This window comes from Chlamydomonas reinhardtii, chromosome 17 (assembly GCF_000002595.2).
Source record: "Chlamydomonas reinhardtii strain CC-503 cw92 mt+ chromosome 17, whole genome shotgun sequence".
NCBI classification, from domain to species: Eukaryota; Viridiplantae; Chlorophyta; class Chlorophyceae; order Chlamydomonadales; family Chlamydomonadaceae; genus Chlamydomonas; species Chlamydomonas reinhardtii.
Genome location: NC_057020.1, coordinates 501682 through 516441, shown reverse-complemented (window position 1 = coordinate 516441; position 14760 = coordinate 501682). Strand labels below are relative to the sequence as shown.

The 14760-nt window shown below is 63.2% G+C and overlaps 3 protein-coding genes across 3 annotated transcripts; 2 read left to right on the top strand and 1 right to left on the bottom strand.

The window, feature by feature from the left end:
- The first annotated feature begins 1364 nt into the window (after window positions 1–1364).
- CHLRE_17g699500v5 (uncharacterized protein) lies at window positions 1365–6284 on the top strand. The gene is made up of 11 exons (XM_043071889.1): window positions 1365–1631; window positions 1714–1833; window positions 2108–2246; window positions 2444–2614; window positions 3050–3138; window positions 3397–3495; window positions 4020–4195; window positions 4383–4540; window positions 4844–4912; window positions 5270–5400; window positions 5679–6284. The coding sequence occupies exons 1-11, from the start codon at window positions 1594–1596 to the stop codon at window positions 5788–5790; spliced, it is 1302 nt and encodes a 433-aa protein (XP_042914348.1). The 5' UTR covers window positions 1365–1593; the 3' UTR covers window positions 5791–6284.
- Window positions 6285–6864: 580 nt separating this feature from the next.
- CHLRE_17g699450v5 (uncharacterized protein) lies at window positions 6865–11070 on the top strand. Its single transcript, XM_043071888.1, has 3 exons — window positions 6865–8702; window positions 8987–9750; window positions 10017–11070. Exons 1-3 carry the CDS (start codon window positions 7154–7156, stop codon window positions 10518–10520), a joined length of 2817 nt encoding a protein of 938 aa, XP_042914347.1. The 5' UTR covers window positions 6865–7153; the 3' UTR covers window positions 10521–11070.
- Window positions 11071–11072: 2 nt separating this feature from the next.
- On the bottom strand, window positions 11073–14704 carry CHLRE_17g699400v5 (uncharacterized protein). Its single transcript, XM_043071887.1, has 6 exons — window positions 14552–14704; window positions 14119–14355; window positions 13862–13946; window positions 12983–13492; window positions 12638–12724; window positions 11073–12348 (listed from the first exon to the last, which is right to left on the bottom strand). The coding sequence occupies exons 1-6, from the start codon at window positions 14557–14559 to the stop codon at window positions 11758–11760; spliced, it is 1518 nt and encodes a 505-aa protein (XP_042914346.1). The 5' UTR covers window positions 14560–14704; the 3' UTR covers window positions 11073–11757.
- Window positions 14705–14760: the final 56 nt, after the last annotated feature.

Genomic DNA, 14760 nt, shown 5'->3' with positions numbered 1-14760 from the left:
ACACGGCCATTGCAGAAGCCGGCAGGATTGGATCTGCAGACATCAGTCGCCGATGGGCACACGAAACGTCCAGGGTCCTATCATAGGGCGGGACAGGCTCTCCAGCAACCAGACACGGTGTCACTGCATCAGACAGTCTGCATCAGTGCACCCCGCTGCCCGCATGACTGGTCCTGCAATTATACAAGTAATACGGTACCGTGCCGTTGAAATCTAGTACAAGCAAGAGCAGAGGGTGATGAGAGAGAAGTTCCCGTTGTGATGGCTGTAATCCCGGCCCACAAATCCCACAAGGCTAGACAGGGCAAGAGTCGCAAAGCATGTCCGCAGATACTTCATCGATAATCGCGCTGGCTGGCTCATAGAGTTTTGCTGATGCGCAGTCCTCACACTCTGGCCGCCCGGCCAGGCGAAAGCACTACACGGACAGCATTCGAGGCCACACCACGCGCACATGTAACACGGTACCGTGCGATGCGGGAGACCCAGGAATGGCGCAGCCTCGGGGACGCTGGGGGACAGTCCGTCTGGTGGTTTTGGGCACCTCAACCCTGGGGGCAGTGTTTGGATTGAGCCTAGGCGGGGAGTGACACCAGGGGACTGGCACCCGGTTGTCTGTGAGTGGGTGCCCGCGCTCACTGGTTCTCGACGGAGCTGACACCTATAGTGAGTCCCTTCTATGCTGTATGAGATTTCCATTTGTCATCAGCTCGAGGTCTCATGGTGTAGTTGGTTATCACATCTGTCTAACATCATCCGAAAGGACATGTTGGGACACAGAAGGTCTCCAGTTCGATCCTGGATGAGACCAATTTTGCTTTTGCAGCTTTGCTCATGCAAACGACGCGCCTGGGTTGCAGTTCTGGGCGCCACACGCACGTTGGGAGGCGGTTTGCAAGCCATTCAATGCACCAAACTGGGCAAGAAAGCCGCTGGAATAGGAGGCACACTGCGCAGGAGGGGCGCACACCTCCGGGGCCGCGAGGGCAGAGCCGTCCAAGTGTCATTGGCATGCAACTTCATCAATCACGCGCGGATACGATGTCAGGATCCTCCCTGGACAGCACATTGCACGCGCAACTGCACGCGGCACGTGAAGCCTCGAAGCCTACAACTGCTCACAGCAGGGGTTTGCGCAGTAGCTGCAGTAGCAGCACAGCGCTCACGCTTACCATTGCGACGTGCAGGCAATGTGGGACGCCTGTGCAGTGCCACAATGCGAACGCTGTCAAGCGTCGGGCTGCTGCGGACAGGCGTGCCCACAGCGGCAAGAGAACCTGCACGCAGCCGCGCCCCCACCCGTGCCCCCACCCACCCCCATTCCCCCGGCCCATACAATCCCTCTCCCCGGGCAGGGCACTGTATCCTTGTACACTTGTTTCTCGGATTAACCCGTGACAGCCATAAAGCAAGAAAAGACTATACTGCAAATTTCAAACTATACACGTCCTTCAAAGTCGTTCGCACCAAGCAAGCTTATAACAGCACAATTGTTTTCATCCGTACTTCTGCTGATAGCTACTATGTTGCAAGTCAGGCAAAGAGCCGCGAGGCCCTGAGCCGTGAGCGAGACGTGAACAGGCATTCTCGAGGATGCTTGGGGCGCCTCGCAACAACGCGACAAGGGCTCCGTAAGTAGGAAGTACAGAAGTAGCATGATAATAGTTGGGTTTGACCAAACCCGCGTGGCTGCATGTGCCATGCGTCTCGCAGGGGCCCGATAAAGTGGAGGTCGTCGCTCAAGAACACTATCTATGACGTGCTCCAGTCAAAGACTGAATGGGTGGAGACGGAGAGTGAAACGGATTGGGACTTCTTCTGGGCGGACAAGGGGTACGTGTCAGGCTTGGCTGGCCCAGGGAAGGGCACTCAGGACGCGGATGGTTCTACTAATGCAAGGCTTTCAGGTTTCGGTGTTCTCAAGTTTTCGTGACTTTGTTAGGTTACATGCATGGAAGGGGTTCACGGAGTCGCCTCTGTGATGGCGGTGAGGGTGGTTCAAGGGTATCAACAGTACGGGGTCGCAACGGGTAGCCTACGGCCCATGTTGACTGCCACGTGGAGTTCAGGCTACATAGATCATGAGATGCCAATCGGTATTCCTCAGGTGGATTCACCACGAGCTGGACAAGCTGCATCTGGCGGACTGGCAGCGCATCAACCACTTCCCCAACCACTACGAGCTGACGCGGAAGGACCTGCTGATCAAGAACCTGAAGCGAGCTAAGAGGCAGCTGGAGAAGGAGGTGTGGACAGCTGCGTGCGCTGATAGTCATGACATCCTAGCCAGGCCACGGCACATTAGCACAGCACCGCATCTCGGTAAACCACGATACAAGCTTACCGTGTGGCCCACCGCTTGCACTCACCACCACTACCACCACCACCACCACCACCACCACCGCCGCCGCTTACCCGATTATCCCACCGCCACCACTTCCAGGAGCGGCATGCGGAGGCGGCACAGTACAACTTCTTCCCGCTGACGTACGTCGTGCCCAGCGAGTACCGCATGTTCGTGGAGGAGTTCAAACGGAGCGGGGGCGTGTGGATCATGAAGCCCATCGGCAAGGCGCAGGGACAGGGCATCTTCCTGTTCAACAAACTCAGCCAGGTGGGAGAGAAGGGGTGGGGCAGGAGAGAGGCGGCTGGGCACGAAGGGGGGTGGATGGGTTACTAGAACCAATGCAAGCGGGGAATAGCCGCGCATGGGAGACGGAGTGCGTAGATCGCAAGTATGAAGTGTCCTGGGAGGGAATGGGAGCAGAGAGGCGGGAGGGAATGGGAGGAATGGAATGGGAGGGAGAAAGAGGAGAACGAATAGGGAGTCAGGGACGGAGGAGAGCCAGGGCAGGCCAGGCGGCCACTTCAGCCGCCGCAGCCGGGATGGTGGAAAGGAGGAGAGTTGGAAGGTAAACGAGCACGAGGGCTGGTGCACGATTTGTTTATCATGGCTATAACGTGTGAGAGCAGCGGGTGAAAGCCCGGAAGGCTGAGACGACCCCTCCACACTGCTGTCCGCTCGCTGTGCTGCTGCGGACCTGCGCAGATCAGCGACTGGCGGCGAGACCACACGTGGAAGCCGGGGCAGGAGCCGCAGGAGGGCGACGAAGGGCCGGAGACGTACCTGGCGCAGCGGTGAGAACGCTGGGCGGGGGTTGGGGTCAGATGGCGGAAGGGGTTTGTGGGCGGAAGGTCAGGCGGTGCCCCGGGGCCGCAGGACACGTGTGCGCCACTGGGCCACACGGGCGCAGCACGTAGGGGCGGTGCGTGGCCAGCGGGCATGATAGGGAGCAGCGGCAAAGGCGCCCCCAGTCCCCTCTGTGTGTTTGGATGCGATGTGGGGCTGACTGCGGCGCCCTGCCCTGCCCTGCGTGCTCCGGTGCTCGCTCGCAGGTACCTGGAGGCACCCTACCTGGTGGGCGGTAAGAAGTTCGACCTGCGCATCTACGCCCTGGTCACCTCCTACAACCCGCTACGCATCTTCCTGCACAGGTGACCGGGGTGCTCAAGTGGGCTTAATGCCCGAGCCCAACAGGGAGGGCATGGGCAGCTAGGCATGTGCTAAGGATGTGGGCAAGTGGCGTGTCGGCCTGATGGCGGTGCGGGGGGGGGGCAGTTCATTTCAAGCCCAGAATAAACCATTGCCAACCCAGAACCGATAGAGCGCAGAGGCGGGGGATATGCTCTTGTTGGGGTGCGGGCCCATGTCTGCGGCTGGACAAGCAGCGCCGGGCTTATGTGTTGAGCGCAGACATGTATTCCTCTCTCTCGTGACCGCTCCACCATCACGCCGCACTGGCTGACCCCGCTTTCCGTGCCCATCTATCCCCATCTCTCCTCCCCTTCTCCCCCTCCCCTCCCCCACCGCACCCCTCCGCCCTCCCGGTGTTCCCTAACATCGCCGCCCCCACTCTTGCGGCTTGGCCCACTCCCGCCTTGCGCGTACTCCTCCGCATCCCCCCCTCCCCCCCACCCACCCCACACACACCCTCCACCCTCTTCCCGTCGCCCTGCAGGTCGGGCTTTGCGCGCTTCACCAACACGCGCTACAGCACTCGCAAGGAGGACATCACCAACACCTACATGCACCTGACCAACGTGGCCATTCAAAAGCACGCGCCCGGCTTCGACAGCCAGAAGGGAATGAAGTGGTCCATCCGCAGCCTGCGCACCTACATCACCACCAAGCACGGTGAGGCGGGATGTGCGGGCGCGGCGGTCACAACAGCTCCTTTCGCCGCGCTTCCGATTTGCCCCTGTCACGCGCATTGCTCCGGTCCTTGGGTAAGCCACGCGCTCCCCTCATATCTCCCCCTTTACACGCTGTCTTCTTACATGAGTGGGCACACCTCCTCCCCACCTCCCCCTGGTCCTGCCAGGCGAGGCCGCCGCCGCGGAGCTGTTCCACGCCATCCAGAACATCATCATCCGCGCGCTGCTGGCGGTGCAGCCCGCCATGATCAACGACAAGCACTGCTTCGAGCTGTACGGCTACGACGTCATGATTGACGCCAACCTCAAGCCCTGGCTCATCGAGGTAAGCGCGGCCTCGGGGGCGGGGGCCGTGGGGGAGAGGAAGGGGCCAGTGAAGACAGCAGTGCGGTGCATGTGTGCGTGTTTGTGTGGGGTGGGGTGGGAGTTGTCTTCACCATTTTTAGTTGAAGGAAAGGGGGGCGGAAGAGGGACAGGCACGGGGTGCTGCGGTGGACGTGGGCTGGGGCCTCATGAGAGGTGCTCCAGCTGGCGGCTGGGGAACGGGGGGCAAGGTCGGGATGGTTTGGCCGCTCCCACGAGAAGTCGCCTTCGCGCCATCGCAATGCGTGCCTGTGCACCTGTGCAGGTGAACGCCTCGCCCTCGCTCACCGCCAGTGACCGGGCGGACTGGGTGCTCAAGACAGCCATGCTGGAGGTGAGCGGGCACAGGGGAGAGAGGCGGGGCTTCGTGTCATGCGTGGCGGCCGTCGCAACACACCCCGGCATCGCCACTTGGGCGCAAACCGCTTCGTGGGCCTCGCCTCTCACTTGTTCTGTTGCAGCCCCGCGCCAAACATCCCTGCGTCGCACATGTTCAACACCTCTCCAACCCTCCTCGACCCAAAACCCACGCCCCCTGCCCCTCTACCCACACGCCCCAAACCCACGCCCCCAGCTCCGCACGCCCACACGCTCCAGAACCCACGGCCCCTGCTCCGCCCAAATCCCCTCCCGCAAGATTGTGTACTTGTCTACCACTTCCTAAACTAATCATGAATGCAACCCCCCTCAGGACCTGCTGGACATCGTCGACCTGGAGGGCCGGCGCGAGGGCGGCAAGGTGGAGCTGCGCCTGGGCGGCTTCGACCTCATCTGGGACGGAGGCCCGGTCATGCGCTTCGACAAGCCCACCTCGCTGCCCAGGTGTGGGCCGCGTCTACAGGGGCAGGGTTGGGGTGCGGTGGGGTTCGGGGGTTGGGGAATGTTGGTGGCGCGAAGCTGCGGCTGGGGCGGAGAGGGCTTGCGCCTGCATGGAGAATTGGACGTGGCAGCGGGTGAGGAGAGGACGTGCGCGGAGATACCGGGCCAGCAGCTCGGCTCTCCACACGGCGCAGCTGCTCAGCTTGCAGTACGGAGCCACGAAGCCACCTTCCGGCAGGAAACAACGGCACCCTGTCCACGTACCCCGCCCCCTCCCGCAGCATGCTGGGCTGCTACAACGAGCGCGACAAGAACCAGCTGCGTGTGTACAAGAAGACGGGGCCGCCAGACGGAGGCAAGGAGTTCAAGCCGGCCAAGCCGGGCAACGCCTAGACCGGCCTGCAGGCAGCGCCCAGGGCAGCATGCAGTAGGCACACGGTGTGTTAGTTGCTGCTGGTGGCGGTGTGCGCTGGTGGGCGAGGCATAGCGAGCGCGTGCGTGTAGGTTTGCAAGCGAGCGTGCGCGCGCGGAGAATGTGAACAGGTGGAGGTGGAGGTGGAGGGTAAAGGCGCGTGTACAGGCCGTGCTCTGGCTTGTCAGTGACAACCTGCTGGCGCGCGGGTGCGCTACACATGAATTCGTGGTCGGGTACCGTATGTGTGCGGAAAGAGGCCGTTGGGGACTTTGTGTATGGTTGGGAAACAGATTGTCGACTGCGCAGCCCTGGAAAACGGCAGCGAACGGAAGAATCTTGTACAGCGTGGGTGAGTGTATTCAGAAGGGACTTCGAGTGCGTGCATGCTCGGTGCAAGGAGGCGCTTGATAAGGCATGCGCGACTTGCAGCGTCAGAAGCGTGTGCGGCTGCTGACTGTAACATGTTTGACTGCAATGACCTCGCTGTCCACTCTGCCCTTACTCCTGAGGCTGAGGATCCCCCGGCCCAGGGACGACGACCGACCCCCAACTTCCTCAGTCCTCACTACCACGGACGGGGGTGTTCCTTGGGGGCTTGGCACACGGGGAACACGCGCGGTTCAGCCCATGAACTGCCGCCTCCCGGGGGCTCAGCCCAAAACCTGAAAGCACGTGCATAATGCTGTCCTGAAGCATGTGACTGGTGCGTGGGTCAGACAGGATCAGACCAAACAGAAAACGCCCGAAAGGCCGAAACCCACAAGGGGACACAAGGCGCACCCTGCTTGCCCCTGTCCCTTCGCTTAAAATCTTAAATTGAAATTTCGTAGCTTCAGTCTCAGTGCGTCAAGAGGCCTGATTACGGTACCAGATCTGCGAGCGTGTGCAAGCCTGTGACAACCTGCAAGTGTTTTGTGAGGCTGGATGGCCGACGCGGCGTCGAAGGTTCGTGCGTGTGTGTGGGTGGGGGGGGGGGAGAGGGGTTGACGGTCGATGGATCTCCTCGACGTAAATAAACGCAGTGGTAGATATAATGGATTTGAGCTTATTATGATGATGCAAGTTTCACCTGCATAATCGCACTGTGGAGAGTCCTAACCGCGGCCAAGGTCACAGCAGCCAAGGTCACGTAGGCGCCCTGTGACATCAGCACCGAAGCGTGCGCATTCCGTGCTGGAATGCATATCAAAACCAAACAGCATGTATTTATAATCATACGTACACTCTGAGCGCACTGCGCGCGCACGGCCCAGCACGCCCAACGGCAAACGGCGGGAAGACCGTGCGGCGGAGCTGTTGACCTGTTGACACTTCTAGTCCAGCCCTGCCGTCAACAGCGACATGGAGCATACCGATAGCAGGTCACGTAGCACCAGAGACTGGGACAAACTTACAGCCGACGACATTCGGAACATTGCCTCGCGATTGCACCCAAATGTGGTGGTCAACAGCCTGAAGCCACTGAACAAATACACAGCGGCGGCTCTGAGCGGCGCATACACGGACGTCCGGTTGCACAAGGAGCACAGCGCCGGAAGACATACCTTGAGCTTGGCCGCAGACCCATGGCCGGGCGACGCTTTTGCCGCGCACTGGTCGCACCGGGAGCCCTGGCGCTCGCTGTCCCACCCACGCAAGCTCCAGCTCCTGTGCCTGGCTGCCTCCAGCTTTCACGCCACCAGCCTCCAGGCCGCCATCGCCGCTTCGGGCGTGGGGCTGTCGGCTGAGGTGGTAGAAACGGCGGCGGCAGCGGGCGACCTAGCGGCCTGCAGGCTCCTCGTCCACGCGGGGTGTGACACCAGCTTTAGGGCTGTCGCTCTGGCGGCGGCTTTTGGTCGGCTGCACGTGTTGCAATGGATCTGGTGGGACCAGGACCCCGCGCTGCAGCTGCGGCGCGCCTTCCGCTGGGGTGCGCAGGCACTGGCGGCGGACTCGCCATGGGACGCAGACCCGCATGACATGGATGCGGCGGTGCATGCCTGCGCCGGCGGCCAGGGCCACGTGCTGACGTGGCTCGAGCAGGGCCTGCCGCCGCCGCTGCCCCCGCCGGGGGCCCGCGGTAGCCGAGAGGACCAGGGGCAGGGGCAGCAGCAGCAACTGCAGCAGCAGCAACAGCAGGGCGAGGCGGCGTATGCAGCAGCCGCGCTCGAGGACGGCGACGTGGCGGCGGTCAGCCCCACAGCCGACGCCTACCCCTTGCCGCGACTCCTTGCTATGGCGGGCGCGGCGGCGCGGGGCGGCCACACCGCGATGTTGGATCGACTGATCGACCGACGCGGCCTCTATGTGCGGTCGCTGTTCCAGCGCGACGACGCCAGCACCGCGGGCGTATGGCACCACGTGCTGGGCTCTGTCGCGCAGGGCCGCTGCGCTGCCGAGGCACTGCGGCGGTACTGCGGCGATGAACGCATCCCTTGGCGCGTGGACGCAGCAGACAGCGTGCATGAGGGGTGGGTCGGCACCCGCAGCATTGCTTCGCTGCTGGCGAAGGCGGTGAGCAGCGAGCGCGACTGGCGAGCCAAGGCGGCGTTCGTGATGCGACTGCTGCTTCTGAAGCTGCGGGGCTTGGCCCTGCCGGGGGCGGAGCAGCTGCCCGGCGGCGGGGAGGCCCTGGCGGAAGCTAACACCAATGAGCAGCTCTTGCAGCAGCTGAATGAGGCGGAGGCCGCAGCCGTTGAGCGAGTGTTAGTGCACGCGGGAGAACAGTTCGCATGGTATTGCACGGAAGCGGCGGCACGCTTCCCGGACTTTCCGGGGCGTTGGCGGCACCTGGCGCCACCTGCAGCGAACGCCTGGCCGCTGCAGTGGAAAGCCAGGATGGTTCAGGCCGCGGCATGCGTGGGCAATGTGGATGCAGTGCGTGAGGAGTTGGACAGCATGCCACCTGAAGGTGCGAGGAGGGTCCTGGCCGTCCGGTGCCTAGCGGGAAGGACAGCTGGCGGACACGCTATGGGGTTGGGTTGCGTGACCCGTTGTTTTGTCTAGGTGTGAGGCTGGATGGGCTAAGAGGGCACAGCGGCATTCGCAGCCAGATGCTAGGGTGAGGACCTACAAGCTCCTGTGGGCACGGCAGGTCACTAGCGGCGGGACCGGGTTACATAGCCGCGGCAACCGGCGTTTGCGTGCGCAGCGAGGCTGACGTTTGCGCTTGACTGCTTTCTACCCTGCTTGCAGAGCTCGATTTCTGCCTGCACGAGCTCGCCAGCGCATGGAACGTGCAGTCTGCGGCCGGTTGCCATGCGTCCGTGCTGCGCCTGCTATGGGAGCGGCTGGTGCCGGCAGTTCCGAGGTCTGAGCACGTGCTGCTGGCGGCTCACACCAGCCGGCTGCCTGACGTGCAAGCCCTCATAGAGGCGGTGGGAGTGCGGGAGCCGCAACCAGCGGGGGCGCCAGCGGAGGCGGAGTGGGAGGAGGATGAGGATGAGACGGATACGCAGGAATCGGACTGGGACGAGGATGAGGAAGGCACGGAAACGGAGGAGATGGAGTGGGAGGAGGAGGAGGAAGAGACGGAGACAGAGGCGATGGATGTGGGGATGGCCGGAGCGCGGCAAGAGGGCGAAGAGTGTGAGGAGGGCGAGGAGAGTGAGGAGGAGGACGAGGAGGAGGAGGACGACGAGGAGTGGAACGGGAGGGAGGACGATGGCTCGGGCATGGATGAGGGGGAGGACGAGTCTGCTGCGGTGGCAGCGGAGTGGGAGGAGGATGGGGAGGCGGCTGGTGAGTGCGGTCCTGGTGGGGGGCCCGGGGTGTGGTCAGGTGTCTTCAGCGTCCTGGCAAAGCGCGGCGCCGACTTGCGCCTGCTGCAGCACCTGCACGAGCGGCGCGGCGCGGCCATCGACTTGGCGGCGGTGGTGGAGGGCGGCTGTTTGGATTGCTGCGAGTGGGCCCTGGCGGCGCTGACACAGCAGCAGGAGCAGCAGCCGGCGCAACCGCAGGTGAGAGCGAGGAGGCGATGTGGTGGCAGCGCCAACTTATTCCGGCGCTTGGCCCTTGATCAGGCCGGCATACAGTGACGGTCGCTGCGCCGGAGGATTGCGGTGCATTAGCCATCCGCGGTGCTTGCGCGGCGTGGCTGCCTCTCGCTTCTCCTTGCTAACAGCCTCCAACTGTTTGCCACTTCCCATCCCTGCCAGCTGCCTCTTCCTGCTTCAGCAACGCTTTGTCCCCACTCCCGCCTTGTGTACCTTCCTACCCGCCACAGGAGCGGTCGCCGGCGCCCCGGATACACCGCTCGTCCTGGTACCTGGACCTGCTGTGCCGCGGCAAACTGGCCGCGGCGGCCTGGGCCCTGGACCGGGGCTTGGTGACGCCACCGGCGGCGCTCATTGCCGGCGGCGCCCTGCCGCACCCGACGAGTCTCCAGGCACGGCGGCATTGGGCTGGGGGCCGCGGACCAGTGCGGCTGATACTGAACGGCATGCCGCAAGTGGTGAACTGCGCGCGCCTGTGGCGCTACTGCCGCGGCCCTGCTGGGCTGGAAGAGGAAGATACGGAGACGGAGGCATCTGCACTGGCAATGGCGTCTGCAGCCGCGGCAGAGGGCGGCGGCCGCTGGGCGCGGCTCATAGGCGGCGTGCAGGCGAGACCACAGGCTCCGCTGCTGCCGGCACACCAGCTGGCGTGGCTAGAGCGGGAGCGCCTGGCGGCAGAGGAGCGGGAGCGGCTGGCGGCGCTGGGGCTGGGGCTGGCGAGGCTTGGAGTGTGACGGCGGCCACGGGCTGGGGCTGGGGTTGGCGGCGCCAGGGCTAGGGCTGGGGCTGCGACACGACTGGCAGGCGCGGATTGGTCGCGGTGGCGTAAGCTGTCGTGCCGTGTGCGTGCACAGCAACTGCAGCCGGTGTGTGATTTGGCAAGATGCTTCTTCGTCTGGAGCGCATGATGTATACGTATGCACCTACCACCGGCATAACGCGTGGGCTTAACGCCATGACCGCCATTGCCCGTCAGAAGCATTGGGGCACCTGCACTATAGGTACCGCAGAAAGTTGTGCTGTCGTGGTTATGCCCTCATGGCAACGCTTTGCCTGTACTTTTGTTTTGTGTACTTTAGCGTCATGTGTGGTTACCGCACGGTTGCTGTCACTGATGATGGTTTGGCTTATTTGCCGATGCGCCCAAAAGTCACGCGCCCGAGCAGGAGTTGTCAGTTGTACGACATTCAGTTGAAGCGATGTGACGTTTTGACCCGGTGCCAGTAATGCATGGCGCCAGGAGGCGCTTCAGAGGGCATGCGCGACTTGCAACTCCAGAACCGTGCCGATATATATGGCTACAGATTGTAACACATTCTGGGAGAGCGCCTCGCCACGCCAAATGCATTGGCAGCACGGCTACACCACGACTACCCCTCTACCCCACACATATACGATTCTGCGCTCATGTACACCATACTCAGCGCGCCCTCCTCCCTGCGCCCACAAAACTGCTCTGCGCCACCCCATTTCTTGACCATGTGGACAACGCTTCTTGCTTGGCGCCTGTGACCTGCTGTTGGACCACCTGCCTCATCCTCCCTGCCCCACACGGCTGCTGCACTGCACGCCATCCACAGGCCCACGCACACGTTTACAGCCAACACCGTGTCGACCTTTCCCCCTTCTGCTTCTTAACACACAGCTAGCTAACACAGTAATGCATCATACACACCTCATACGGCGGTACGGTACTACTTGAGTTGGTATCCTCATTCTTGTGCACGCATCATAGGAACCACTTAGATACTTGACATACGCTCGCCATGCGCACGTGGGCGTGTAAATCCATTCGCGTGTGATCACTAGCTCATGTTATCCTTGGGACTCGTCATAGAAACCGCAGCATGTCATCTACTGTCAACATTGTTCCAGCAACGCATACCAGGCACATACAACTCAGGGCAGTACTTCACTCTAGCCGCATACCTGCTACAGCTGCACATGTCAAGCTGTCACGCAGCTCAAGCCTCAAGGCCGGTATCGTATCCGCACCGGCGTGTGCTGCCGCAGCCCCCGCAGCAGGTTTGCCATGAGCTGCGCCTTGACGGGTGCCAGGCCGGAGCAGGGGAAATGCCGTGCCACCCACCCCTCAAACAAGGCCGGGTCACACATGTAGTCAAACTCCCACTGTTCCGGAGCTTGATCCTCCTCCTGCTCCTCCTGTTGCTGCGGCCGCTGCCCTCCCTCTCGCTGGCCCTCCGCCGTTTTATCGGTGCCCGCGTCCTCACCCCCTGCCTGCCCGTCCACTTCGCCCTCCACCCCATCCTTCAACGACCCTCGCGTCGTACGTCGGTGGCGGTCGTCCCCATCCACCGTGTCGCGCCTTGAAGCCACGCCTGCAGCCCGGACCTCGTCACGATCACTACCAATGCCCTCACCAGCCCCACCAGCCCCACCAGCCCCACCACCACCACCAGCACGGCCAGCCGCCTCCACCGCCTCCACCGCCTCCACCGCGTCCCCCCGCGCCATGTAGGGGAGGTGGCCGCCGTCCCGGCCCACACGGCCCGGCTCCCCCACGTCCGCGTCCTCGTGCGCGCACCCGCACTCCTTGAAGCACTGCAGCAGGGCACCGCAGCGGCGCGGGCAAGGCTCGCAGGTTGCAGGGTAGAGCGGCGGGGAGGACACTGTGCGGCGAAGTGAAATAGGCAGCTAGCAGGCAGCCGCCACCGCTGCGCAAGCCCCCACCCCACATCGGGCCGTTCCGGAGCCCTCCCGCCCGCCAGGGCACCCCGCAGACACGCCTACTGCCCGCCCAGCCCCGATTAGAGCTTGCCCGCGTGAGATGCACACGCATCTTGCACCGCCCACGCGCCGCACATGTCCGCCCCCGCACGCACGCACGCACCGCGCTCTGGAACAGCCGCGGGTCCAGCGCCTGCCACCTCAGCCCCAGCAGTGCGGCGCACTTGGACATCACACGCCCGTACATGTCCTGTGGGGGCGGGCGGCGGGGGCGAGTGGGCGAGTGTGGGGGAGGGCAAAAGTGCGGTTGCGGGTGTGGGTGCGGGTGTGGGTATGAGTGCGGGTGTGGGTGTGGGTGCGGATACGTGGGTTGAGCAGGGGGGGGGGCCAGCAGGGCCGACCCGCACCAAGCGCTTCGGCTTGAATCTGTCCCGTTGAGCACAGAGCTGGTACCACACACCTGGCACCACACACGCGGTTCCACACTCACACCCACACCCACGCCCACCTGATCCCACATCTTGGGATTGATGTCCGCCTCGAAGCGCATGTCGGTCATCCAAGAGTACACGCAGCGCGTCACCGCCGCGTTGGCGCGGAAGTACAGCATGCCGATGTTGGAGGGCGGCAGCGGCCAGCGCCAAGACAGGTAGTCGGGCTCAGGCTCGGGCTGGGGGCTGTGGGTGCTGGTGGCAGATTCGGAGCCTGAGGCGGTTGGATTGCTCGTTGCAGATTGGGGCTCTTTGTTCTGGGACTTGGATTGACTGGCGCTGCTGCTGCTGCTGCTGCTGCTGCTGCCGCTGTTGCTGCTGGCGCTGCTGCCACTGATGCTGCTGTGGTGATGGTGGTGGCTGCTACTGCTGCGGGCGCTGCGGCTGCTGAGGCGCCTGTGGCTGCTGCTGCTGCTCCTGAGCGTGGGCCGGTGGCGGCGGTACGCGAGCGTGTCGTTGAACACCAGACAGCGGTCCAGTGAGGTGGACATGTCGGCACCGCGGCTTATCAGGTAGGGCAGTGGGTCCTGCAGCGGATGGCGGCGGCATGGGGAGTCAGACACTCGGTACCGAAGATGCTGTTATCCCACCGCGCAGTCAATACGGTAATTCGCAGAGAACCTGCAATTTCCAGGTCCTCGTCGCGGCCGCGTGTAGAAAAATCGCAAAGCAAAGATGCGCCCACGCGGCCTGCCGGCGAGGTCACGTGCTGGCTGGCAGTCGAGAACCGGTGCCGAACTGCCCATGCGGCCAGATGCGGCCTTGTGCGAGCCGCCACACTGGGGATGCCCGCCGCACACGGACACGGGGCACGTGCCCCGCAACTCACATGCCCCTAACCCCGCCATGCCCATGCCAAAACAGGTCCCCACCACGCCGCCCACCACGCCGCCCACCCGCAACACGAGTGTGTCTGCATCCAGGAACAGCACATCGTTCCCCACCGCCAGCGTGTTGAGAATGTACTTGGCCTTGGCGAACCTGCAGGGGTCGCCGTGTCGGAGATACTGACATAGGCCGCCACGGACCGTGATGAGGTGCAGCGGCAGTTACGGCAGGTGTTTTGGCAGTGCTGGACTCGCGTGGCGTGCGTGCGCATGGCTACACAGCCACCGCGCATGTGCGCAAGCAGTGAACACTCAACGAGACGCACCCAAGCGCGTTGAAGCCCTGCCCGTGGAAACCCATGCTGCCGGACGTGCGGTGCTCAGTGTCCAGCACGCAGCGATGTTTGTACGGCAGCTGCTTGCACAGCTCCAGCCCCCGGGGGGTCCAGGTGATGAGCACCGTGCCGCGGTCCAGGGTTTCGCCGGCGTGCACGCCCTCCGACACGGCCGCGCGGCTCAGCGAGAGCAGCAGCAGCGACGCGGTGTGCTGCAGCGCATCCTCGCTGCAGTTTTGGAGGGAGAGTATGGAGTTGAGTGGGACGCGTGATGGAGGTGGAGCGACGGCAAGAGGAGCCGTTGGCGTAAGGGTGAGGAAAGGTGGAGAGGAGGGTAGGTGCTGCCAGGTGGCTGGGGCTAGGTCCGCGAGGTGGACCGTTAGGTTATGGTGGCTCTCTGCAAACAAACAAAATGGAGTTTTACCTGGCCATCGCCAGAATTGTAACCGCGCGACGACCGCGGCATCGCGACTGGTGCTCGCTGCTGAACGCCGCTGCCTTGACTGCCTGTACAAATTCCCTTGTCGGGAGTCTAGCGCCGTGAGTGTCGAAGTGGCTATCGGCTAGGTCGGCTAGCGAGTCTCCTTCTCCATGAACACGGGAGAATGTTGCAGCTGCGAACAGCGCCAGCAC